We start from the raw sequence: 23,660 nt of genomic DNA on the forward strand, positions 1-23,660 counted from the left end.
ATTTAGTATCAACACAGTTGATACATCAGGGACTTGAATCCAGACTGTTAAAAAGGGTTTTCCCCCTTTGCCTCTATCTAGTAGCTTTCCTATCAAGGTGGAATAAAAAAATAAATTTCAGGGCTGAAAACAGATCAGTGTTCACTGCAAAGACCTCATCGTTTTATCCTCTCTGCAAACACATCCTTTGGTTCTGTTTTAGTGACTGTGCCCACGTTTCCATACCTGGCGGGGAAGGGCATCCTCAGTGCAGAGGTAGGGTCCATGCTGGGACTCTAAAAACCCACGAACAGGGAAGGGAGTGGAGATGCATTCAATTAAGACAGGAGTTGAAGAAGAGAAGCAAAATCCTCAGGTTCTGAAGATAGGCTTTGTTCCACCCCTTCAGTGCGACGTGCGCCTTGTTATTGAAGCCATCTGTCATTCCCTACTCTCGTCCCACTCCCCACCCCCCACCGAAAACCTGAGCATATTCGGATCCACTGTTCCGCTCTTGACAGAACGTTTCGAATCCCATATGTTTTGATACCGTTGAGATGGTAACGACACATGTGAACAGGATCCCTCCTTCAGCATGACTTTAGCAGCTTTTTTCGGCTCCTAGTTGCAGGCTTTGAACAAAGCTGCCAGCGGGCCTTAGTGCACTGTTCAGGGTCACGCTTCCCACTCATGTGAAGTCGTACAGGGAACGAAACAGTATCTTGGGACTGGAGAGGGTAATTACAAGGTTCGTCCTAGGCCCATAGTCATTCTTTCGCATAAACCTTCCTCTAGTCTTTTTTTTCCCCTTGTATCCACTTTAGTTTGGTGGCATCTCACACTTCATAGATAAGGTTCTGAAATGAATACTGGTGAATCTTTTTAACACATTGGTTCATCCTTTTAGTAAGCTTATATCTTTTCTTTTAAAAAAAGAAGATACTCCTAGAGCCTGCCAGAGAAGCCTTTTGTTTTTTTTTTTAAAACCAAGACCTTTCTCGATTCAAAATCTAAGGCTACAAAGAAAATGTTCAAATAAATTTTTATAACTTTTGATATTCTATCATCCCAGAAGGATAACCCAGCCCTTTCTGCCTGGCACTTCAGAAGGAATCTGGGGCTTAGCTGACACAAACCATGCTAGGGAGAAATCAAGACAAATAATTGTTATGTTCTCATTCCTCAGTGCACTGTATTTTGTGGACAAGGGACTGACCTTCCTGCACTCAATTTGTAAGAACACAATTCTCTAACGACCTTCAGGTCACTGGTTGAAAATGTCAAGCAGATTCTTTAGCCAGGCTCTCCCCGTCTTTGTCCATCAGCAGATGATAAGCTGATTCCCAGGGGAGACCCAGAGCTTAGCTTGTTGAATTGGCTCACTCATCTCAGTTTGTTTTTCCTGCCTCTCCACTTTTGGACACGGTTGAGAGTCAAAGAGTACACTGCTCAGTCCTGTGCGCGTTAGGAATGGGGTTGCACGATTGTTGCCATCAGCTCTTGGGTGTGTTAAAGAGGCGAAGTCGCTTACCTTTCACTTTCGGAACAGCCCCATCCTGAACGCCAGCGGAATCCAACAGGAAGCAATTGTTTTAAGTAAACTAGTCGCTGTGTGTCTTTTCTGTTGTGCTTAGCTTACAGTTATAGAGGACCTCAGGAATTCAATTCTTTTGTCCTCGAGCAGCATGAATATACAGGTAAAATATGTCCAAAGTGTCATGGTAAGTAACACGCGATTGCATCCATGCCTGTCTAGGTAACGTAGACCAAGGGAGGTTAGCCACACTTTGCAATGAATGGATTTCGTAAATTTGATCCATATATTCAAGACTTCCCTGCCTCCCCAAGCCGAAAATTGACTCCTGACTTTGCCGCATTGTTCATGGCCTCTGGTTTGGTGGCACTTGGCTCTGCTCATGTGTATGGTGTCACACACTGTCACCAGCTGCAAGCTTCACCCATCAGCCACTTAGCTCTTGACATGCTGTCTATCGTGCAAACTCTCGACAAGCTTCCCGCTGAAATTCCGAGTTTGCTGGCCAGTGAACTGAGAGGTGCGGGGGCAAGCCGTCCGCATTTGTCAGCCTGTGCCCGCGTCTGTTTAGTGCCTGCACCGTGATGTCCTGTGCTGTGTTCCAGAGCCGACCTGCCACCTCCCAGCGGTATCCAAGGTACTGCCAGCTTTCCGAGAGAGCCCCAGTGGGAGATTAATGCGTCAGGATCCGGTGGTCCATTTGTCTCCAAACAAACAAGGGCACGTAAGTTAACTATAAAGTAATAAAAATGGTGCAATAAAAACTGCTGCAATGGACAGGAACTTGGGGAGACTTTGGGAGGTGGTGAGGGACAGAGAGGCCTGGTGTGCTGCAGTCCATGAGTCACAGAGTTGGACACAACTGAGAGACTGAACAACAACAACAAATAAAAATGGTAGATTCCCAGCCCTGTGCCTTTCTTGCAAAGTGAAAATGGTACCAGTCTGCTCTCTTATTCTTCCACAGTGTCAGAGGGGAACTCATCCTAATAGAAAGTGGGCACTGGCTGCCATAGCCCTGAAATTTCTACTGCAATGGCCTTAAGCTTTTTGTTGTTGTTTAGTTGCTAAGTTGTGTATGACTCTTCGTGACCCCATGGACTGTAGCCTGCCAAGCTCCTCTGTCCAGGGGATTTCCCAGACAAGAATACTAGAGAGGGTGCCATTTCCATCTCCAGGGCATCTTCCTGACCCAGGAATTGAACCGGAGTCTCTTGCAATGCAGGCGGATTCTTTACTCCTTAGCCACCTGGGAAGCCTGGTCTTAAGCTTGTTTTGAGATTAAATTGAAATTCCTCGTCGGGATGCACCTGCTACCTCCACGGATTTGGATGGAAGGCCATGTGATACAATCACAGACAATCCTAGTGTCTGGAATAGAAATGTACTTGATTAAGATTTTATTTGCTTACACAGTTGCCAGCATGAGATATGAATGGTTGGAACATCAATCAAGGAGACAGACAGCGTCCTGACAACTCGCCCTACCGCTTCTCTTTCCTTCCAGGGCTGCACTGATTGTTGTCTCTTTACCATAATTATACACAGTCCCCCATCACTTGCAGGTAGAATTGGGAATAAGAGACTCATTTCCTCCCTCTTGAAATGCAGTGGATTTCCTTGGTCTGTCTGTTCACTGGAATGTGTATGTTTATATTTATGTCATTGTATAGAATGAGGGCATAACTGAATTTAATAGTCACTGATTTAATGAGGGGGCTCAATTTTTTTTTTAATTGAAATGAGTTTTGAAGTGTAGACCTCACAGGTTCATGAGCAAGCATCCTGCACTGGGCTGTGGAAGAGAGATTTACCGATGAAATGCGATGCTGTCACAGTTCCATTTGTAAATGCAAGATTACCCTAGTCCGTCTGTCAGTTTCCCCTTCTTCATGAACACTTTTTATATTGATTACATGGTCAAATACTATTTTGGCTAGATTTGGTTAGATAAAAAATATTCTCAAAGTTAATTTCTCCTGTTTCTTTTTCTAAAATTTGGCTAGAGCACTTAAAGTTCCAAATGTGGTTTGAGTTATGTCTACATATAAATCTGTCACATACTCTACACTCTCAACACATCTGAATGTGGACTGGCCCCATTTTAAGTGCCCAGTCACCATACGTGGCCTGGGGTTAGCAAAATTCTATAGCCCAGGTCCAGGTGCTACAGGGGTTCTGCCCTGTAGCAACTGGGCAAATTAAATGATGGCCTTGTCATGCAAGTAGGTATGGAGAGAAACTAGAGTAGCACCAGTGAAGTAACTGGGAAATCCTTTTGCAAGGGGAGATCTTTCACTTTGAGGTTTGTCCTCCTCCAGCCCCCTTCCCGCAGCCAGTAAAGAAACACACACGTCTTTCCTCTTCTTTTCTCTAAATGTCCACCAAGTATCTGAACTTTCAGCCCTCTAATTTAAATACTGTTTTACTCAGATATCCTTTGAAATCATATATCTTTGATAAACTGTAAAATCTTTCTGAGCAACCAAGCCACTATCCAACAAGCATTCTGCCCACATTTTTTAAAATTGAGATATGATTCACATTATTCACGTATCGAAACATTCACACATTTAAAGTGTACTATTGCATGGTGTTTGGTATAGTCACACAGTTGTGCAACCAGCACCATGATTTAACTCCAGAACATTTTCATCACCCTGAAAAGAAAACCTAACTCTTCCATACCCTCCAAGCCATTGACAACCACGAACTTACTTTCTGTCCCTGCAGATGTGCCACAGAATGTCCACATTTTGACATTTCATATGAATGGAATCATATAGTGTGTGGCCTTCTGTGTCTGGCTTCTTTCACTCAGCATGTTTTCAAGGTTCATCTGTTGGAGCATGTGTTAGTACTTCGCATCTTTTTATGACTGAATAATATGCCGTTGTATGGATATAACAACATTTTTTCATCCATTGATAGACATGTGAGCGATGTCTACTTTTTTGGCTGTCAAGAATAATGCTGCTTTAAAATTCATGTGGAAGTTTTTCTTGTTGACATAGGTTTTCATTTCCCTTGAGTATATAATTGCAGCTGTTTTCCCAAAGCCACTGCCCTGTTTTACATCCTACCAACAATGCCCACCATCCTTATTGTCTGCCTTTATTCTAGTGTGTATGAAGTGTTACTTCATTGTGGTTTTGATTTGCATTTCCCTAATGACTAATGATACTGAGCATCTTTTCATATGCTTGTTGACCATTTGTATATCTTCTTTGGATGAATGACTATTCAAATCCCTTGCCCATTTTTTATTGGGTTATTTGAAGCACGGAAGTTTTTAATTTTGATGAAGCCCAGTTTACCTATTTTCTCTTCTTTTTTTTTTTTTTTTTTTTACTTTTGGTGTCCTATTTCAGAAACCATTGCATAGTCCAATCGTTTGTATACCTAATTTGTATACATAATCTATGGAGATGTATACCTATATTTTCTTCTAAGAGTTCTATAGTTTTAGCCCTGACACTTAGGTCTTTGACCTTTTTGAGTTTATTTTTCTATGAGGTAAAAACCCAACTTCATTCTTTCTTGTATGTGGATATCTAGTTTCTCAACACATCTGTATAAATTTTACCTCTTAGCATTCCTTAGAAAAGCTGTCTCCTAAATAGATGCTATATGAAGAAAGAAAAGATATCTTTTCTTTCTAAGAAAAAGTCTTATATTCTGCCTTCTGTTTACTCTGATCAATACGGTCTTTCTAGTTAAAAGCCCCTTGGAAGTATCGCTTTCTGTTTTAAGACTGAGCTATTAGAAGACTCTAATGACAGTTTTGACTTCGCTGGCGACACAGATGGTAAAGTTCCACCTGCAGATTCCATCCCTGGGTCGGGAGGATCCCCTGGAGAAGTGGGAACGCACTCCAGTGTTCTTGCCTGGAGAACCCCATGGGCAGAGGAGGCTGGCGGGCTGCAGTCCCCAGGGTCACCAGGAGTCGGATATGACTGAGCGACTAAGCACACCTCCAATGTCAGTTTAGGGGTATTTTTTTCCTGATTAAGACTCCTTCGATGCTATAGTTGCTTCAGCATAAGCTAAGCAAACTAAATAATGAAAAGTGGATTCTAAAACAGCAAAGTGTCCAGCACGTCCTGCCGTGAAATCTTCTGAATAGGTTTTTCCAGGTACCCCCGCCTTGCTTTTAGTCATCATAGAGGCGTTTTTGTGTCTCTCGAACCCCCTAGGAAGACACATTTCAGAGTCATTCCCCCGGTATTTGTTTCCTGCTCTTCAAGAAGCCCAGCCTGTCGTTAAGGAACCCTGCTTTCCTTGCAGTCCGACAGCCACTACTCGAGCCACTCCAGCAGCAACACCCTGTCCAGCAACGCGTCGAGCGCCCACAGCGACGAGAAGTGGTACGACGGGGACCGCACCGAGGCCGAGCTCAACAGCTACAACTACCTGCAGGGCACCTCCGCGGACAGCGGCATCGACACCACCTCGTACGGCCCCAGCCACGGCAGCACGGCCTCCCTGGGGGCGGCCACCTCGTCGCCGCGCTCGGGGCCGGGCAAGGAGAAAGTGGCCCCGCTGTGGCACAGTTCCAGTGAAGTCATCTCCATGGCAGATCGGACTTTAGAGGCAGAGAGCCACGGCCTGGACCGGAAAACCGAGTCCTCCCTGAGCTTGGACATCCACACCAAGAGCCAGGCCGGCTCGAGCCCTCTGACCAGGGAGAACCCCACGTTCAGTATCAATGATGCTGCTTCCCACACCAGGTAACCGCCCCTCCCACTCCCGCCTCCTGCATCCAGTTTCTGGCCTCTTCTCATTTTCCTTCCATCAAGAGTATATTTTTTTTAAAAAGGAGCAGGGGGGCTGCCTTTTGCACAATGGTGGTTAATTTTTATATATTTATTTACCATCCAAATCCTTTATTTCTACTATCCTAGTACATTATTTTAAACTGAGAAAGGTTTGCACATCTGTTTTTTTGTAGCTGTATTTGATTTTATAAAAATGTGCCTAACTGTATACCAGACTGAGAGGAGAATTTTGTCCTGTGGCTTCCTGCTAGTGATAGAGAATGTAGAATGAGACAGTCTATTGAAGACGTAAGACAATCTGGACCATATTTTTGAAAGGAAGGGGTCTTTTCCAAGACTAACAGGGCATATCATGTTTGATGCTGGACGCATCCTTAACACTCTCTATCAGAGGACATCGCTTATCCAGTGTTTGCACAGCAATCTGTTTTCAGTAATTGGCTCCTGACAGTGATGTGTTGAGGGCAAGGGGTGTCCAACAGGAAATCATGGCTAAAATTAGACACAGCGCATCTACCTTTCAGAATAGAAAGGTACACGTTCCCCTGTATCCTCGGTGATCACGCTGATAGGATAAATACTGTTTTTCATTTCCTCTTTGGCGTTTGAGCCTACAGTCCAAACTATGACAAGCTATTCGTCCTTTTAGGGAGGAAACACTCGTCACTGTCTTTGGGGGCCTGTTAATCTCGTGGTGGTTTCTCCTTTTACCTTCTTTTGTTGTCCGTCATGATCAGCTTGTGTGATAGCATCTAACCTTGGCATCTTCCAGTCCTCTTTTACTCTTACGCCCTAAAGAAAAGCATCAGAGAAGTTGAGTTTAGTTTTGCTTTTCCAGTGGGAATCCAGGCACATAATCTGTCAGTAAACCCCAGGTAATCTTCAGGAGAGAGGACCTCCTTGACTTAATTTGGATTTGTTTCACTTGATCAGTTAAATAGTCAACTTCTCCCGTTGTCTGTATTGTTACTGATAAGATGCACACACTTCCCATCTTTTAAAACATTGATGGTATGAAGCATTTCCTGAGTTTTATCTCTGTTTACCACTACCACGTTGCAGTAATAAAAAGAGATGGTGACAGGCCTGGAAACTGCATGGCCCCCTAAGCAGAAAAGCAATTGGGAAAGTCATCTCAGTATTCTTGGGTAACATGTATCCAATTTCCTGTCCATAATTCAGAAAATAGAATGTTTGGTACAGATGGATTAAGGAAGTGTTTGGAAAACAGAAAGCCAGGCATCAAATACCAAGCTAATATAATGTAGATGTAGAATCACTTGACTCAGTTATGTGACTGGCTTGCTGTTTCTAGCACACCCACTGCCTCTTTAAGCACAGCCTGTGCACTGACTCAGAACATTTTTCAGTTCACAATAGTTCCTCTGTGGTTTTCAGGTTTACCTTGACTCCTAGATTTGGTTTTCAGTTCTTCATTCTGAAAAGAGAATGTCTTTTTTGAAGTAGTTCTCCATCTGAGGAATGTATCTCTGATCTAATTGGATGGCAGGAGAAAGTCACAGGTCTTGTCTAGAATGGCATTGCTCTGGAATAAAGTTAAAAAGTGCTGGGCCTCTGAAGCCAAAGCATAGAACGTGGGCTGTCCGATCTAACAGATCTACCAAATCCGAGGGGAGGTACGAAGCACCCTCTGGAAAGACGGCACCTGGGTTAGCATTGTCTGAATGTGCTGACTGCGGCTGCCTGAGGGTCTTAAAGGATTAGCCACATTTTCTGCTTCCAACTGACCATGCAGAAATCATTGAAATCATCATTTAGAAATAGCTCTTCTGTTGAAAGTCAAGGTTGCTTGGGAAGAATGTGGCCTTTCAGGGAGGATGGCAGGGCTTCCCACCCACCGGTAGGTTGAGTCACATTCATTTGCGACTCTGGTAAATACGGATGCTTTGTGACTCCAGTTTGTTGATCTTGGCAGAGGGAGCTGGATAATCAGAGCTTTAGCAGACTTCCTTTTCTGGAGGAAAGGGGGGACTTAGCCACCAAATGCACATTGCTCGAGAAACGAAAATCACTGCAAATTAGGGTGTTTGTGTCCTCGGAAGACAGGAACAGCAATTAATGTGGAGATCTCTTGACAGTGTATAAAAGAGCTTGTACCTGGGACTTGGTGACAAAATCTAAATTACAGTGATTAAGCTCCACTGCACATTTCTGCCTGGGCTGTGTTCCTACTGCCTCTGTCCTCCAGTCTGCCTGTTGATGGTTGTGCAGGTTTTGTGTGGCCCTCCCATGAGAACTGCTTATAACGTAGGTTGGTAATTACATAGGGTTATTCTATCTGGATGTCATTGAGAGGAGCCATACACATTGAAAGCTTTCTACAATTAAAAAGTCTATTAATTGCTCTTAAGTGTTACTGCTAGAATATACATTGTCTATGAAAGCTTGGAAATTTAGGGAGAGATCTTTTAAAATGAAATTTGTTTTTGTAATGGGTGTTTCACTTACAGGTCTTAAACCACTCAGAAAAATGATCCGTGGTGATCATAGGAAAGGTGAAGATAGTTTCAATTTTAGTATACTCTTATCAGCTGGGTTCACTTTGTCTTAGAGTTCTGGTCTTGGAAGTAGGCAGTGTCTATTTGTGTGGTGACCGAAGACTTCCTTAGTTCACAGAACTCGCATCCTGCTGACCACCGGCCACTGCTGATGGCAGAACTAAGTTCATGACCACATATTATAAAGCTAAAGGGAATTCCCTGGCAGTCCAGTGGTTAAGACTCTGTGCTTCCACTGTAGGGGGATTCCATCCCTGGTTGGGGAACGAATATCCCAAATGCTCCACAGTGTGGCAAAAAAAAAAAAAAAAAGTTAAAAACCCCACCTTGGACTTGCACACACATCTCATTTGTAGCATCCTGACCTGACCTGTTTTGAGTGTCCAGACTTCTGTTCCCCACCCCTTATTACCAGCTGTCCTGCTTCCCATAGACCCCCTCAGAGCCCTCACGCCAATTAGTATCCACTTGGGGTGGGTGGTGTGTCACCCAGAGCCGGACATTCTGGGGTGTGAAGTCAGTGGGCCTTAGGAAGCACTGCTGTTAATAAAGCTGCTGCTGCTGCTAAGTCGCTTCAGTCGTGTTCGACTCTGTGCGACCCCATAGACGGCAGTCCACCAGGCTCCCCCGTCCCTGGGATTCTCCAGGCAAGAACACTGGAGTGGGTTGCCATTTCCTTCTCCAATGCATGAAAGTGAAAAGTGAAAGTGAAGTCGCTCAGTCATGTCCAACCCTCAGTGACCCCATGGACTGCAGCCTTCCATGCTCCTCCATCCATGGGATTTTCCAGGCAAGAGTACTGGAGTGGGGTGCCATTGCCTTCTCTGGTTAATAAAGCTAGCAGATGCAATAGAATTCCAATAGAGCTGTTCAGAACCCTAAAGGATGATGCCATCAAGGTGTTGCACGCACTATGTCAGCAAATCTGGAAGACCCAGCAGTGGCCACAGGAATACTAGTAAGGTCATGCTTAACATCTTGCATGTTAGGCTTCAGCATTATGCCAACCAAGAACTTCCAGATGTCTAAGCATCCAAGCTGGGTTTAGAAAAGACAGGAATCAGAGATCAAATTGCCAACATTTGCTGAATCATAGAGAAAGCAAGGGAATTCCAGAAAATCTTCTGCTGCTGTTTCGTCGACTACATTAAAGCCTTTGACTGTGTGGATCATAACAAACTGTGGAAAGCTCTTAAAGAGATGGGAATACCAGTCCCTCTTACCTGTCTCCTGAGAAACTGTATGCAGGTCAAGAAGCAACAGTTCGAACCCTGTATGGAACAACTGATTGGTTCAAGATTGAGAAAGGAGGCTGTCTGTGGTCACCCTGTTTGTTTAACCTATATGCGGAGCACATCATGAGAAATGCCGGGCTGGATGAGTTACAAGCTGGAATCAAGATAGGTGGGAGAAACATCAACAATCTCAGATATGCAGATGATACCACTCTAATGAGAGAAAGCGAAGAGGAGCTACAGAGTCTCTTGATGAGGGTGAAGGAGGAATGAAAAAGCCGGGTTAAGACTAAATATTAAAAAACTAAAATCATGGCATCCAGCCCCATTACTGCATTTCAAATAGAAGGGGAAAAGGTGGAAGTAGCGACAGATTTCCTCTTCTTGGGATCCAAAATCACTGAGGACGGTGGCCGAAACCATGAGATCAGAGGACAGTTGCCTCTTGGCAGGAAAACGATGACAAACCTAGTCAGTATATTGAAAAGCAGACATTATTCTGCCAACAAAGGTCCGTATAGTCAAGGCCGTGGTCTTCCCAGTGGTCACATATGATTATGAGAGCTGGACTGTAAAGAAAGCAGAGCACCAAAGAATTGATGCCTTTGAACTTTGTTGCTGGGGAAGACTCCTGAAAGTCCCTTGGACAGTGGGGAGGTCAAACCTGTCAGTCTTAAGGGAAATCAACCCTGAATACTTGTTGGAAGAACTGATGCTGAAGCTGAAGCTCCGGTACTTTGGTCATCTGATGCGAACAGCTGACTCATTGGAAAAGTCCTTGGTGCTGGGAAAGATTGAGTGTAGGAGAAGAGATCGTTAAAGGAAGAGATGGCTGGATGGCATCATCGATGCAATGGACACGAACCTGGGCAAACTTCAGGGAGATAGTGAGGGACAGGGAAGCCTGGTGTGCTGCAGTCCATGGAGTCCCAGAGTCGGACACGACTATGTGACTGAAAAACAACATGTGATCACATATACATTTGGGGAGAGGCACCGGAAGGTTTATTAACTACAAATTCAAAGTTTTTGTTTTTGTTTTTTTAATTGGGGTATAATTGCTTCACAATGTTTTGTTAGTTTCTCCTATACAACAGAATGAATCAGTTCTTTGTATACATATATTCCCCTGCCTCTTAGACCTCCTTCCCACACCCCCAATCCCACCCACTTAGGTCATCACAGAGAACTGAGCTCCCTGTGCTATACCACTGCTTCCACCTGCTATCTGTTCTACACATGGTGGTATATATATGGGCTTCCCAGGTGGCTCAGCAGTAAAGAATCTGCCTATCAATGCAGGAGACACAGATTCGATCCCTGGGTCAGGAAGATCCCCTGGAGAAAGGGGATGGCAACTCACTCCAGTATTCTTGCCTGGAAATCCTGTTGACAGAGTATCTTGGAGGGCTACAGTCCTTGGGATCGCAAAGAGTCAGATTTGACTGAGCACAGCACAGCGTATACATGTCAACCTCATCTGCCAGTTCATCCCACTCTCTGCTTCCCTGCTGTGTCCACGCATACATTATCTACTTCCGTGTCTCTATTCCTACCCTGGAACTAGAGTCATCTTCCATTTTTCTTGATTCCACATGCATATATTAATATACAATAAATTGTTTTACTCTTTCTGGGTTACTTCACTCTGCATGACCAACTCTAGGTCCATCCACATCTCTACAAATGACCCAATTTCATTTCAGTTCTTTTTATGGCTGAGTAATATTCCATTGTATAACATGTTTCGTTCAGTCACTCAGTCATATCCAACACTTTGTGACCCCATGGACTGCAGCATGCCAGGTCTCCCTGTCGATCACCAACCCCCAGAGTTTACTCAAACTCATGTCCATCAGGTTGGTGATGCCATCCAACCATCTCATCCTCTGTTATCCCCTTCTCCTGCCTTCAGTCTTTCCCAGCATCAGGGTCTTTTCAAACAAGTCAGCTCTTTGCATCAGGTGGCCAAAGTATTGGAGCTTCAGCTTCAGCATCGGTCCTTCCAATGCATATTCAGGACTCTCAAGAATCTCCAACACCACAGTTCAAAAGCACCAATTCTTCAGCACTCATCTTTCTTTATGGTCCAACTCTCACATCCATACATGACTACTAGAAAAACCATAACTTTGACTAGATAGACCTTTGTCGGCAAAGTAATATCTCTGCTTTTTAATATGCTGTCTAGGTTGATCATAGCTTTTCTTCCAAAGAGCAAGGGTCTTTTAATTTCCTGTCTGCAGTCACCATCTGCAGTGATTTTGGAGCCCAGGAAAAAAAGTCCGCATCTTACTTATTCATTCATCTGTCAGTAGACACGGGTTGTTTCCATGTCCTGGCTGTTGTAAATAGTGCTACAGTGAACGTTGGGGGATATGTGTCTTTTGAATTATGATTTTCTCAGGGCAAATGCCAGTAGTGCGATTGCTGGGTTATATTTTTAAGTTCTGTTTTTAATTTTTTAAGGAACTCCATCCTGTTCTCTAAAATGGCTGTATCAATTTACATTCCCACCAAAGTGCAAGAGAGTTCCCTTTTCTCCACACCCTTTCCAGCATTTATTGTTTGTAAGTTTTTTGATGATGGCCATTCTGACCATTTTCATTTGCATTTCTTTAACAATTAATTGGGCTTCGTAGGTGGCTCAGTTGGTAAAGAATCCACCTGCGAATGCAAAAGTTTCAGGTTCTGTCCCTGAGTAGGGAAGATCCCTTGGAGGAGGAAATGGCAACCCACTCCAGTATGCTTGCCTGGAAAATTCCAAAGAGAGAGGAGCCTGGCGAGTTACAGTCTATGGGGTTGCAAAGAGTTGGACATGATTGAGCATGAATAAGGAAGGAAAAGTGAAAGATGTGGAGCATCTTTTCAAGTACCTCTTGGCCATCTCACATACACATTTATACTGCCCTCCTATAAGAGGATTTCTTACCCAGTGTGTTCATTCTAAGCACCTTTGCATAGTATGTGCCCCACTATCCTATGAGCATAAAAGATAGGTGCTCAGTGCACCAGCATTATGGATGCTCAGTACATTTTGATGAGCAAATAGGATTAATTTCTTCCTTAGTCTTAGCACTTTTTCCTGATGTCTCAAGGTCCTTACAAATAAACCAGTTTGAAGATAGGACAAATCCTAAACTCCTGACTCCTCTGGAAAACGATTACCACGTTCCAAAGCTTATCGTATAGACGTGTCAGTATCTGCCCAGAGCTTCAGTGCTTTTATATGTAAGTGCGTATTTAAGAGTGACCATAAAGTCCTTGTATGGCATGAGTTCTTCAGTAAAGTCACTTCTACATAAGATTTTTTATCCTGCAGAATATAACATGGGGATCCTTGATAACAGCTTATCTACAAATATCATTCAAAATCTGGATATAAGTTGGTGTCTTACCTTCCCTAGAGCCAGTGATTAAAGGCCAGTGCCCACAGATGTTAGTACAGTTTAATTCCACGAATGGGTTTCTTCTTCTGGTTGACCTAATAAGTTAACTATTCATGCCAGAAAGGGTGTATGTTTCTTGAGAGTAGGGTAAAGAAGGACTTCTTATACTCAGTTAACATGGAAGATTAAGAAATGCCTCAGGTTACCCTAGCATAGTAACAATCTAGGTATGAGTGCCTGTGTGTGCTGTGTTAGAGCTTACGAGTTTAAATTTTGTTTTCTGCCTTCTTTGGCACCCTGGGTGAAAAATGGGCCTTCCTTCTTTGTTTAGAGATTATTCTGTTGTCTTTATCTGTAATGTTTCCCTCTTAAATCTCTTCTGCCTGGAATCTTTTTAAATTACTAACAATTAATGTCTCCTACATTTTTTTCTTAGAGTCAGACTGAATTATTTTTCTAAGTTTAACGGACTTAGACTTTTACATGAAGGCTCTAAAATTCCCCAGAACTCCTCTCCAACAGGTAGTTGGCTCTACTTATCATGTTTATGAATCGTTTTCTTTGATAATTGTTGCTTTACGGTCCCACACACTGTGAACATCAGGGTTCTATTTTATTTTGCTTCGACACATCAGAACTCCAGGTGATCTGGCCTATCTTGCCCCATTTCCATTTCTTATGAAAGCTTAAGAGAGTGGGTGATTATTTTAGCCAGAACATTGGTAATATTCGGCTCACCTCAAAGACTGTGAAAATCAGAACTACTGTGGCTGAAATTTCAACATTGAGAAAATGAGAGCTCTCATCAAGCCCCAGATACCAGATTTCTTGATGCAGAGGTCATTCTTAGTAAGGAGAGAAATTCCATAATCTTTCAGAGTAATCTGTCAGTCCCCTCACTCGTCAAAATTTTGCCCTGTATCTGCCTATCTGAAATTCCTCTGGCTGCAGGTTTTTCTGAGCTGTCTTTTCTAAAGATGAAAATTTTTCAAGTCTTAGATTATGAAACATATTTGTGCCAATAAGAAACAGTTCAAAAATAATGTAACACCGTATATCTGGTAATAGCCCTTCACCTCCAGGCAAGTCCAGAGAGAAATGTAGGGGAAATAGATTTGGATCCTGAGATTCAGGTTCAAGGCTCAGTTCTGTCATTGACCAGCCATAGGGCCTTTGGCAGTCCTGTTTCACCAACCTTGTCCCTTAGATGCTTATGCTCATTTGCTCAGTCATGTCCGACTCTTCATGACCTCCATGGACAGCAGCCTGCCAGGCTCCTCTGTCCATGGGATTTTACAGGCAAGAATACTGGAGTGGGTTTCCATTCCCTTCTCCAGGGGATCTTCCCAACCCAGGGATTGAGCCCATATCTCTTGGGACTCCTGAACTGGCAGGCAGACTCTTTACCACTACTGCCACCTATCTGTAACTAATTAATACCTAGTCCGTCCCAGGGACGGAGGAGCCTGGTGGGCTGCAGTCCATGGCGTCGCTAGGAGTTGGACACGACCAAGCGACTTCACTTTCAGTTTTCACTTTCATGCATTGGAGAAGGAAATGGCAACCCACTCCAGTGTTCTTGCCTGGAGAATCCCAGGGACGGGGGAGCCTGGTGGGCTGCCATCTCTGGGATCACACAGAGTCGGACACAACTGAAGCGACTTAGCAGCAGCAGCAGCCCCTTACTAAATGATTGTTTCTGTGTTTGTTGAGGGTTTAAAAAAAAAAAAAAAGGTTATCAAAGGTATTGCAAATTGTAGATGTACTTTTAAGACGAAAGGTTTTCTGTCATTTCCTTCTTAAAGAGCTTTCTATCACTGAGTGTACTTATCTTTGCTACTTTTCCTTCAGTAAACATGTATCTCCCAAGAAACTTTGCTCCTTGAGTTTCCTGCTTTTTCTTTATCCTTTTTAGATGCCAATTCTGGACATTATACTCTTCTCAGCTGTGCCTAATAAAATGATAATATTCATAGTTACATCTTGTTAGCTCCCTATTCAGAGATGGCGATGGCACCCCACTCCAGTACTCCTGCCTGGAAAATCCCATGGACGGAGGAGCCTGGTGGGCTGCAGTCCATGGGGTCACTAACAGTCAGACATGACTGAGTGACTTCACTTTCACTTTTCACTTTCATGCATTGGAGAAGGAAATGGCAGTCCACTCCAGTGTTCATGCCTGGAGAATCCCAGGGACGGGGGAGCCTGGTGGGCTGCCGTCTATGGGGTTGCACAGAGTTGGACACGACTGACGTGACTTAGCAGCTCCCTATTAACTAGCTCAGCATTGTAGACTTATTCAGTTTGAGGTCCACCATGACCCCTGAGGTCTCTTCTGCTGGGTAGGCCTAACCAGTCATTTCCCAGTGCCTTATGTGTCCATGTGTTCTTGCCCTTATTCACTATTTCCCTCCTATAGGTGAACAGTTTTCTTTACAGCAGTCACTTGGATATCCCCTTTGCCAGCTTCATCATTCCTGCTGCACTTCTTTTCTCCTCAGTCCTTTATAATTAGTGTCTTCGGAGCCCTCCTAAAGTGCAGGGCCAGTATCAGACAGAATTGGCTAGTGCTGCACCCAGTGAGGGGAGTCCTCCCCTAATCGTTATCCTCCACGTTATCTGTCACCCAAAAGATTGTTTGTTATCTGTGCAAGTAATCACAGGAAACCTGATCAGCTTCCAGCCTTTGGGCAGATCTTGCCACAGCCGCTTGACAAGTGACTAATTGCTGCTCTCCCCCTCCTGAAAATACCTTCCCAGGCTCTATAAAATCCATCCCTCTCTGTCATGCGTGGATAGTAGGGGACTCCAAGTGTTTTCTTCGGCACCTCTCAGTGGTACAGAGTGGGGGGCAGATGTTTTCTGTAGGAGGTGGTGGCCTCGTTCATGACCCAGAAATCGCAGAACTGTTTCCCAGGCCCTCTTAGCTTCATCAGCTGGGGCATTGACTCCTAACCTGCAGGGTACCCTGTCCTGTGGGGGTCATCCCTTCCCAAGATCAACAAGCAGATGTAGCTCCTCCTCTGCAGGGTGGCAGCACCGTATCTGGTGCCCGTTTTGGAAACGAGTCATCTAGCATTGTCTCCTGTCAAGTTTGACCGCAGCTGGGAATGGGAATAGCCAGGTTGCAGCACATTTGTTCATGGTTTCCTTTGAGCAGCTGGTCAAGATGAGAAGTTTGGACAGATTCAGACTCAGATTCTCCGACACCCCGTTGCCTCTTCTCCTCTCTTTATGAGACGAATCTTGCATGTGTGTGTCCTCTCTTCCGTTTCAGAATTCATGTCCTGTGCACACTAGTTCATGGTAGCACTGTTTACACCAGCCAAGACATGAGGCACCCTAAATGTCCACTGACAAAGGCATGCATAAAGATGTGGTATATTACACAATTGGATATTACTCAGCCATAAAAAGAAAATGAAATAATGCCATTTGCAGCAACATGGATGGACCTATGATCATACTAAGTGAAGTCAGTCTGACAGAGAAAGACAAATATTATATGATATCACTTATATGTGCAATCTTTAAAAATGCTACTAGTGAACTTACTTATAAAACAGAAAGAGACTCACAGACAAGAAAATAATATTATAGTTACCAAAGGGGAAAGGGTGGGGAGGGATAAGTTAGGAGTTTGGGATTAATTCACTACTATATATAAGCTAGATAAACAAGGACATTCTATATAGCACGGGGAACTCTAGTCAATATCTTGTAATACCTTATAGTGTAAAAGAACCTAAAAAAGAAGATACATATGTATATGAATCACTTTGATGGACACTTGAACTAACACAGCATTTTAAATCAACTATATCAATCGAAAAAAAAATTTTAATTCATGTCCTAGAATGACCAAATAAATCAAATGTTGGTCCATTTTTAAGAAAGGGAAAATGCCCTATACTTCATGTAAGAAAGAAAGCTAGTGTCTCTTCATGTGTAATCCAAGAGCACCCTGACTAAATTCTTGGGCTTCTCTGATAGCTCAGTTGGTAAAGAATCCGCCTGCAGTGCAGGAGACCCCACTTTGATTTCTGGGTCAGGAAGATCTGCTGGAGAATGGATAGGCCACCCACTCCAGTATTCTTGAGCTTCCCTTGTGGCTCAGCTGGTAAAGGATCCACCTGTAGTGCGAGAGACCTGGGTTTGATCCCTGGGTTGGGAAGATCCCCTGGAGAAGGGAAAGGCTACTCACTCCAGTATTCTGGCCTGGAGAATTCCTTGAACTCTATAGTCCATAGGGTTGCAAAGAGTCGGACATGATTGAGTGACTTTCATTTTCACTTTTTCCAGTTTAGCCATACAGCTAGACTCACGTTTTTCTACAGACAGAAAAACAGTAGATACTGCACTTAACACTTTTAATATATCTTCTCTTCTTATTCCATATTATTGGTTCATTACCTTCTTACACAGTTGCTGGGGAGAGATCTAATTTGCCGTGGGTACAACTAGATTGCAGCATATTGAATTAATATGAAATCTCCAGGAAAATGAAACAGCTCGGCCACACAGTTCCACTTTGAAAGTATGAAGCTGACAGCTTCATTTCAGTTGTTTGTAATTAAAGCCACTTTAGATTACTTGGGGAAGTGTGTGGAGGCAGGTCCCTCTGAGTGGTTCAAGGCCAGAAGGGTTGGTCCACTTCAAGGAGTCCCACCACCACCCCCCCACCCACCCCCCCCACACACACACAGCTGGACCTGGAGAGGGGGCCACAGATGAGGGAGGAGACAACCCATTGTAGAGTAGGAAGAGAATTGTGGGCTAATGGACTTGTTCTTTAGCTCTTTGGAACATGGATGTCCTTTGGGGGTTGTTAAAATACACATTTCTGGGGTTCAGTGAGATGGGACATGAGCCAAGGAATCATCATTAATATCCACACTTGCAGAAGGCCAAAGTTCACGGCTGCAGAAACACTATTTGGGTGCCTTTCCCCTCTTGATCTTGACTGTGTGAAGCTGGATTTTGATGAAGTCATAATATGATAATTCAGCTGGATTTGAGCAGTTCTCAATGGGGGTGCACACTTGGGGGAGATTTTTGCCAACAAACACAACTCAGGCATCACCCCAATTCTGTTATATTAAAATCTTTGGAATTAGGGCCTCAGTTCATTTCACTCTGTTGTGTCCAACTCTTTGCAACCCCATGGACTGCAGCAGGCCAGGCTTCCCTGTCCATCACCAACTCCCAGAGCTTACTCAGACTCATGTCCATTGAGTCGGTGATACCATCCAACTATCTCATCTTCTGTCATCCCCTTCTCCTCCCGCCTTGAATCTTTCCCAGCATCAGGGTCTTTTCCAGTGAGTCAGTTCTTTGCATCAAGTAACCAAAGAATTGGAGTTTCAGCTTCAACATCAGTCCTTCCAATGAATATTCAGGACTGGTTTCCTTTAGGATGGACTGGTTGGATCTCCTTGCTGTCCAGGGGACTCTCAAGAGTCTTCTTCAACACCACAGTTCAAAAGTGTCAATTCTTCGGGGCTCAGCTTTCTTTATAGTCCAACTTTCACATCCATACATGACTACTGGAAAAACCAATGTTTTGGCTCTATGGACCTCTGTTGGCAAAGTAATGTCTCTGCTTTTTAATATGCTGTCTAGCTTGGTCATGACTTTACTTCCAAGGAGCAGGGGTCTTTTAATTTCATGGCTGCAGTCACCATCTACAGTCATTTTGGAGTCCAAGAAAATAAAGTCTGTCACTGTTTCCATTGTTTCCCCATCTATTTGCCATGAAGTGATGGGACCAGATGCCATGATCTTCGTTTTCTGAATGTTGAGTTTTAAGCCTACTTTTTCACTCTCCTCTTTCACTTTCATCAAGAGGCTCTTTAGTTCTTCTTCCCTTTCTGCCATAATGGTGGTGTCATCTACATATCTGAGGTTATTGATGTTTCTCCCAGCAATCTTGATTCCAGCTTGTGCTTCATCCAGTCCAGCTTTTCTCATGGTGTACTCTGCATATAAGTTAAATAAGCAAAGCGACAATATACAGCCTTGACGTACTCCTTTCCCAATTTGGAACCAGTCTGTTGTTCCATGGCCAGTTCTAACTGTTGCTTCTTGATCTGCATAGATTTCTCAAGAGGCAGGTCAGGTGGTCTGGTATTCCCATCTCTTGAAGAATTTTCCACAGTTTGCTGTGAATTAAGGCCTAAGAATGTGTATTTTTAAGGCTTCCAAGTGATCCTCCTGTGATGACGAATTAGGGGACGAATGAACTAAAGTGTTCACCTTCATGCTGTGAGTTGTACGTAGTTAAGGAAGACCCACCAGTGCATCAGTTGTTCTTGCTTTTACCGTTGTTCCCAAATCTAATCAATTGTAAAGTAGGGCAGTCCCTAATTATAACCATTAGTGAACAAAAGTGTGCTGGCATTTCATACCTGGGAGCTAGTGTCAGTTGTCCTGTTCACAAATAAAACCAATAATCAGGGCCTGTGGTCCCAAATAAAACCAATAATCAGGGTCTCTGGATAATTAAGCTGTTATCCTTTTAATAATACACTTATAAACAGATACATACTCTGTAGAGTAAAAATAAAACAACATCTAGTTTTAAATAGTAAGTAAAATACACTATCTTTATGCAAAAATATCCCATGTATTTAAAACGGATGACTAGTTTGTGGTTTATTCAACAGTTTCCTTAAACAAATATTGAGTATCTATAATGGTCAGGGACTATTCCCCAAACAGATATAATAGTGAGCAAACCAAACAAAAATGTCAGCCCTCGTGGAATTTACATTTAAACAGGGGCAGACTGTCCTGACCCTGTCCACTTGTGAATGGCTATAAGAAGAATGAACACATCCTCTCCCCAAGGCTGGCCATTCCAGGAGATTTGTAAGATTAATGATCTTTTTACTTTACTTCCTCACACCCCCACCTCTATTCTGTTAAAGACACTGGCATCCAGACTCCAATAAGACACTTTTTTTTTGAGACACTAGTCTGCCATCTTTGCAGTCAGGCAGACTATAAACAAGATAAAGAAATTAAATATATAGTGTGCTCTGTAGGTACTAAAGAGAATCCCTCTGTGCAATTAGTATTACTGGGAGTCTTTTGCATTCCGGCAGTGTTAAATATATTTACAAAGATATCCCTGCCTTCAAAGAGTTTATCATCTAGTACAGCAACTTATTAAATGCTTCTCAGAGAGATTATGGTTGTAATTTAATTTATATAGTGCAGGACAGAGCTCCAAAAACTGTATGTGCTGTACACATTACTCTTGCCTTTGAAGTCCCTTAGCCTTTTCTATAACACTCCCGTTTATGCAATACATTCATTATGGCTAAAAACAGCATAGCTGTGTCATGAAACATGGGGAAAGATGTATAAATTAACAGACTGTGCAATTTGCATTCTTTTGCCACGGCTCATTATTTCTATTTCGACCATACATTTAGACTTTGAAAGCCCCAGGGTTTTGAATACCGATGTTATCACATCAATGTACTTGTTGCTGAGAAACGTAAAGTAAGGGCAATCAAATGTACCTGTGGAATAATGGTTTTCAGGGTATGAGATCAGGGCCGCCACATCATCCAGGGAACAAGTTAGAAGTACAAATTCTCATCCCTCACCCCACCCAAGCTCCTGAGTCAGAATCTCTGGGGTGAGGCCCTCCAGTCTGTATCTTAACATGGTGATGAAGAACGGCTCGAGTCATTCAAACACATCACTCAGTGGTGGATACTGATCAAAGCAGGTGAAGCAAGTGCGTGATTATCCAAGGTGATATCCAAGATCCTGATTTCATGGTTTTGCACTCTCTTGGAATATGCTTCAGACACTAACCAGGGTTGAGGCTTGAGACATCTCCACATCTGGGTTATGAATGTATATGAGGTGGGTATAGTCAGGTGTATATAAAGTCGGGCTTCCCTTGTGGCTCAGCTGGTAAAGAATCTGCCTGCATTGTGGGAGATGTGGGTTCAATCCCCAGATTGGGAAGATCCCCTGGAGAAGGGAAAGGCTACCCACTTTAGTATTCTGGCCTGGAGAATTCCATGGACTGTATAGTCCTTGGGGTCGCATAGAGTTAGACACAACTGAGTGACTTTGGCGTTCACTGTCATAGTCAGGTGCAAGAAATCTGCTAACCAAAGATTAGATCTTGTCGCTAGGTAACTAACAAATAGTGGCACACCTGTCACATGACTTTACAGGACCCCAAAGTGGTGTTGGAGAAGACTCTCGAGAGTCCCTTGGACTGCAAAGAGATCCAACCAGTCCATTCTAAAGGAGATCAGTCCTGGGTGTTCTTTGGAAGGAATGATGCTAAAGCTGAAACTCCAGTCCTTTGGCCACCTCATGCGAAGAGTTGATTCATTGGAAAAGACTCTGATGCTGGGAGGGATTGGGGGCAGAAGGAGAAGGGGACGACAGAGGATGAGATGGCTGGATGGCATCACTGACTCGATGGACGTGAGTCTGAGTGAACTCCGGGAGTTGGTGATGGACAGGGAGGCCTGGCGTGCTGTGATTCATGGGGTCGCAATGAGTTGGATACGACTGAGTGACTGAACAGAACTGAAAGGCTATGTTCTCTTACTATTTCAGAAACTTCTCTGGGTTGATGCTCCCTATGTGGCTAATGCATTTGCGGTTAACCTAGATTTCTGGTGTTATTATCTATAGGTTTGCCTGCCTATATCTTTATGTGTCTTTCACCATCCCCTTGTTTCATCTTTCCACTTTGTCTCTTTTGCATAACAGAGTCCTACTCTTATTCTTCTGTTCTCACTGGCTTAATATACTGCTCTTGTGGAAGAGTTCTGCATTTCTTTAATTCTTAAAGCACACAAATGGAGTATTGTTATCAAGAGGTAATAACTAAATGAGATTGCATTGCTTTTAAAGTTATGTTGCCCTTGGAGGTTTTATGAAGGGTCTTCTCTTTCCCCTTCTCCCTAAATAGAAAAATCTTTGGGGGGAAAATTGTTAGAAGGATTATTAGAGTATGGCGAGGCTTCTTTTTTTTAAAGTCTCTATTGAATTGGTTACAATATTGCTTGGCCAGGAGGCACTTAGGACCTTAGCTTCCGGACCAGGAATCAAACCCACGCCCCCTGCACTAGAAGGCGGAGTCCTGACCACAGGACTGTTGGCAGTCCTTCCTTGGGGAAGTCCCCTTCATTACTCATTTTTAAGATGATGTTTTTTGTGAAGTTTGGACCTGGTTCCTCCTTTTTAGTTACAGAAATAAAGGAGATGGTTATATTTAATTGGATGTTTTAAGGCCCAGGTAGTGTGGAAAACCCTTGAGATCACCTTTGCCCTGTATCCCGTCCCCACCACCCCCAACTTTGTCCTGCTCTCTCCAGTCTGTTGCAGAGCCTCAGGGACTGATTCAGCCTTCTTCTTTCAGGTCATCTATTTTTGCTTTGTTTTTGTGGACATGTTTTCATTAAACTGTAACAGACATACAGAAAAAGGCACAGACCATCAGTGTACATCAGAGTGGGTTTTGCCAACATGCGCTTACCCATGTCATCACTACCCAGATCAAGAACTAGCTGGAACTTGACCAGCATCCAGACACCCTCCCTCCCACATGTCCCCCTCCCCGGCACCTCCCCTTCCTCCCCAACTGAACACAACCCTGAGTCCTAAAGTCACACACTCTCTCTGCCTATCTGGGGGCTTCATGTCAGTGAAATCATCCCATATGTATTATTCTGTGTCTGGTGTCTTTAAGTCAACTATATGTTGGTGAGATTCGTTTGTGTTGCAGAGTGTTCATTTATTTTCATTGCTGTATTATATATTCATTGTGAGCACACACCAGTTTGTTTATCCATTCTGTTATTGAGCATTTGGAGTATTTCTGCTTTGAGGATATTACAGGTTCTTGTACATGTCCTCTGATACATGTATGTATGTACTTCTTTTCAGTATATACCTATGAGCAGAATGGCTAGCGTAGGATTTACATATACTCAGCTTCAGCAGAGGCTGTGAACCTGTTTGCCAAAGTGGTTGTAACAAGTACCTCCTGCAGTATGAGAGTGTGCTGGTTGCTTCACATCCTTTCTAGCATTTGATACTGTCTTTTTAGTTTTAGCCACTCTAGTAGGTGGTCCCTCTTTGTGGAGTGAATTTGCATCTTCCTGATAACTGATGATGTTGAGTGCCCATATTTAATGGCTTTGAGATATCTTGTGAAATTCCTTTTCAGATCTTTGCCCATT

At 43.5% G+C, this 23,660-nt stretch overlaps 1 protein-coding gene across 48 annotated transcripts in view; it reads left to right on the top strand.

The window, feature by feature from the left end:
- Window positions 1–23,660, top strand: part of SIPA1L1 (signal induced proliferation associated 1 like 1) — a 512,605-nt gene that overhangs the window by 468,753 nt on the left and 20,192 nt on the right. For 46 of the 48 annotated variants that reach the window (XM_055538504.1, XM_055538534.1, XM_055538533.1 and 43 more), the window contains 3 exons: window positions 1,614–1,676; window positions 2,119–2,237; window positions 5,801–6,243. In XM_055538504.1, coding sequence (XP_055394479.1) covers window positions 1,614–1,676; window positions 2,119–2,237; window positions 5,801–6,243 — 625 coding nt within the window. The remainder of the gene's footprint in view (window positions 1–1,613; window positions 1,677–2,118; window positions 2,238–5,800; window positions 6,244–23,660) is intronic. The other 2 variants (XM_055538546.1, XM_055538547.1) reach the window with 1 other exon arrangement.

The sequence above is a fragment of the Bubalus kerabau genome, chromosome 10, assembly GCF_029407905.1.
Source record: "Bubalus kerabau isolate K-KA32 ecotype Philippines breed swamp buffalo chromosome 10, PCC_UOA_SB_1v2, whole genome shotgun sequence".
NCBI lineage: Eukaryota > Metazoa > Chordata > Mammalia > Artiodactyla > Bovidae > Bubalus > Bubalus kerabau.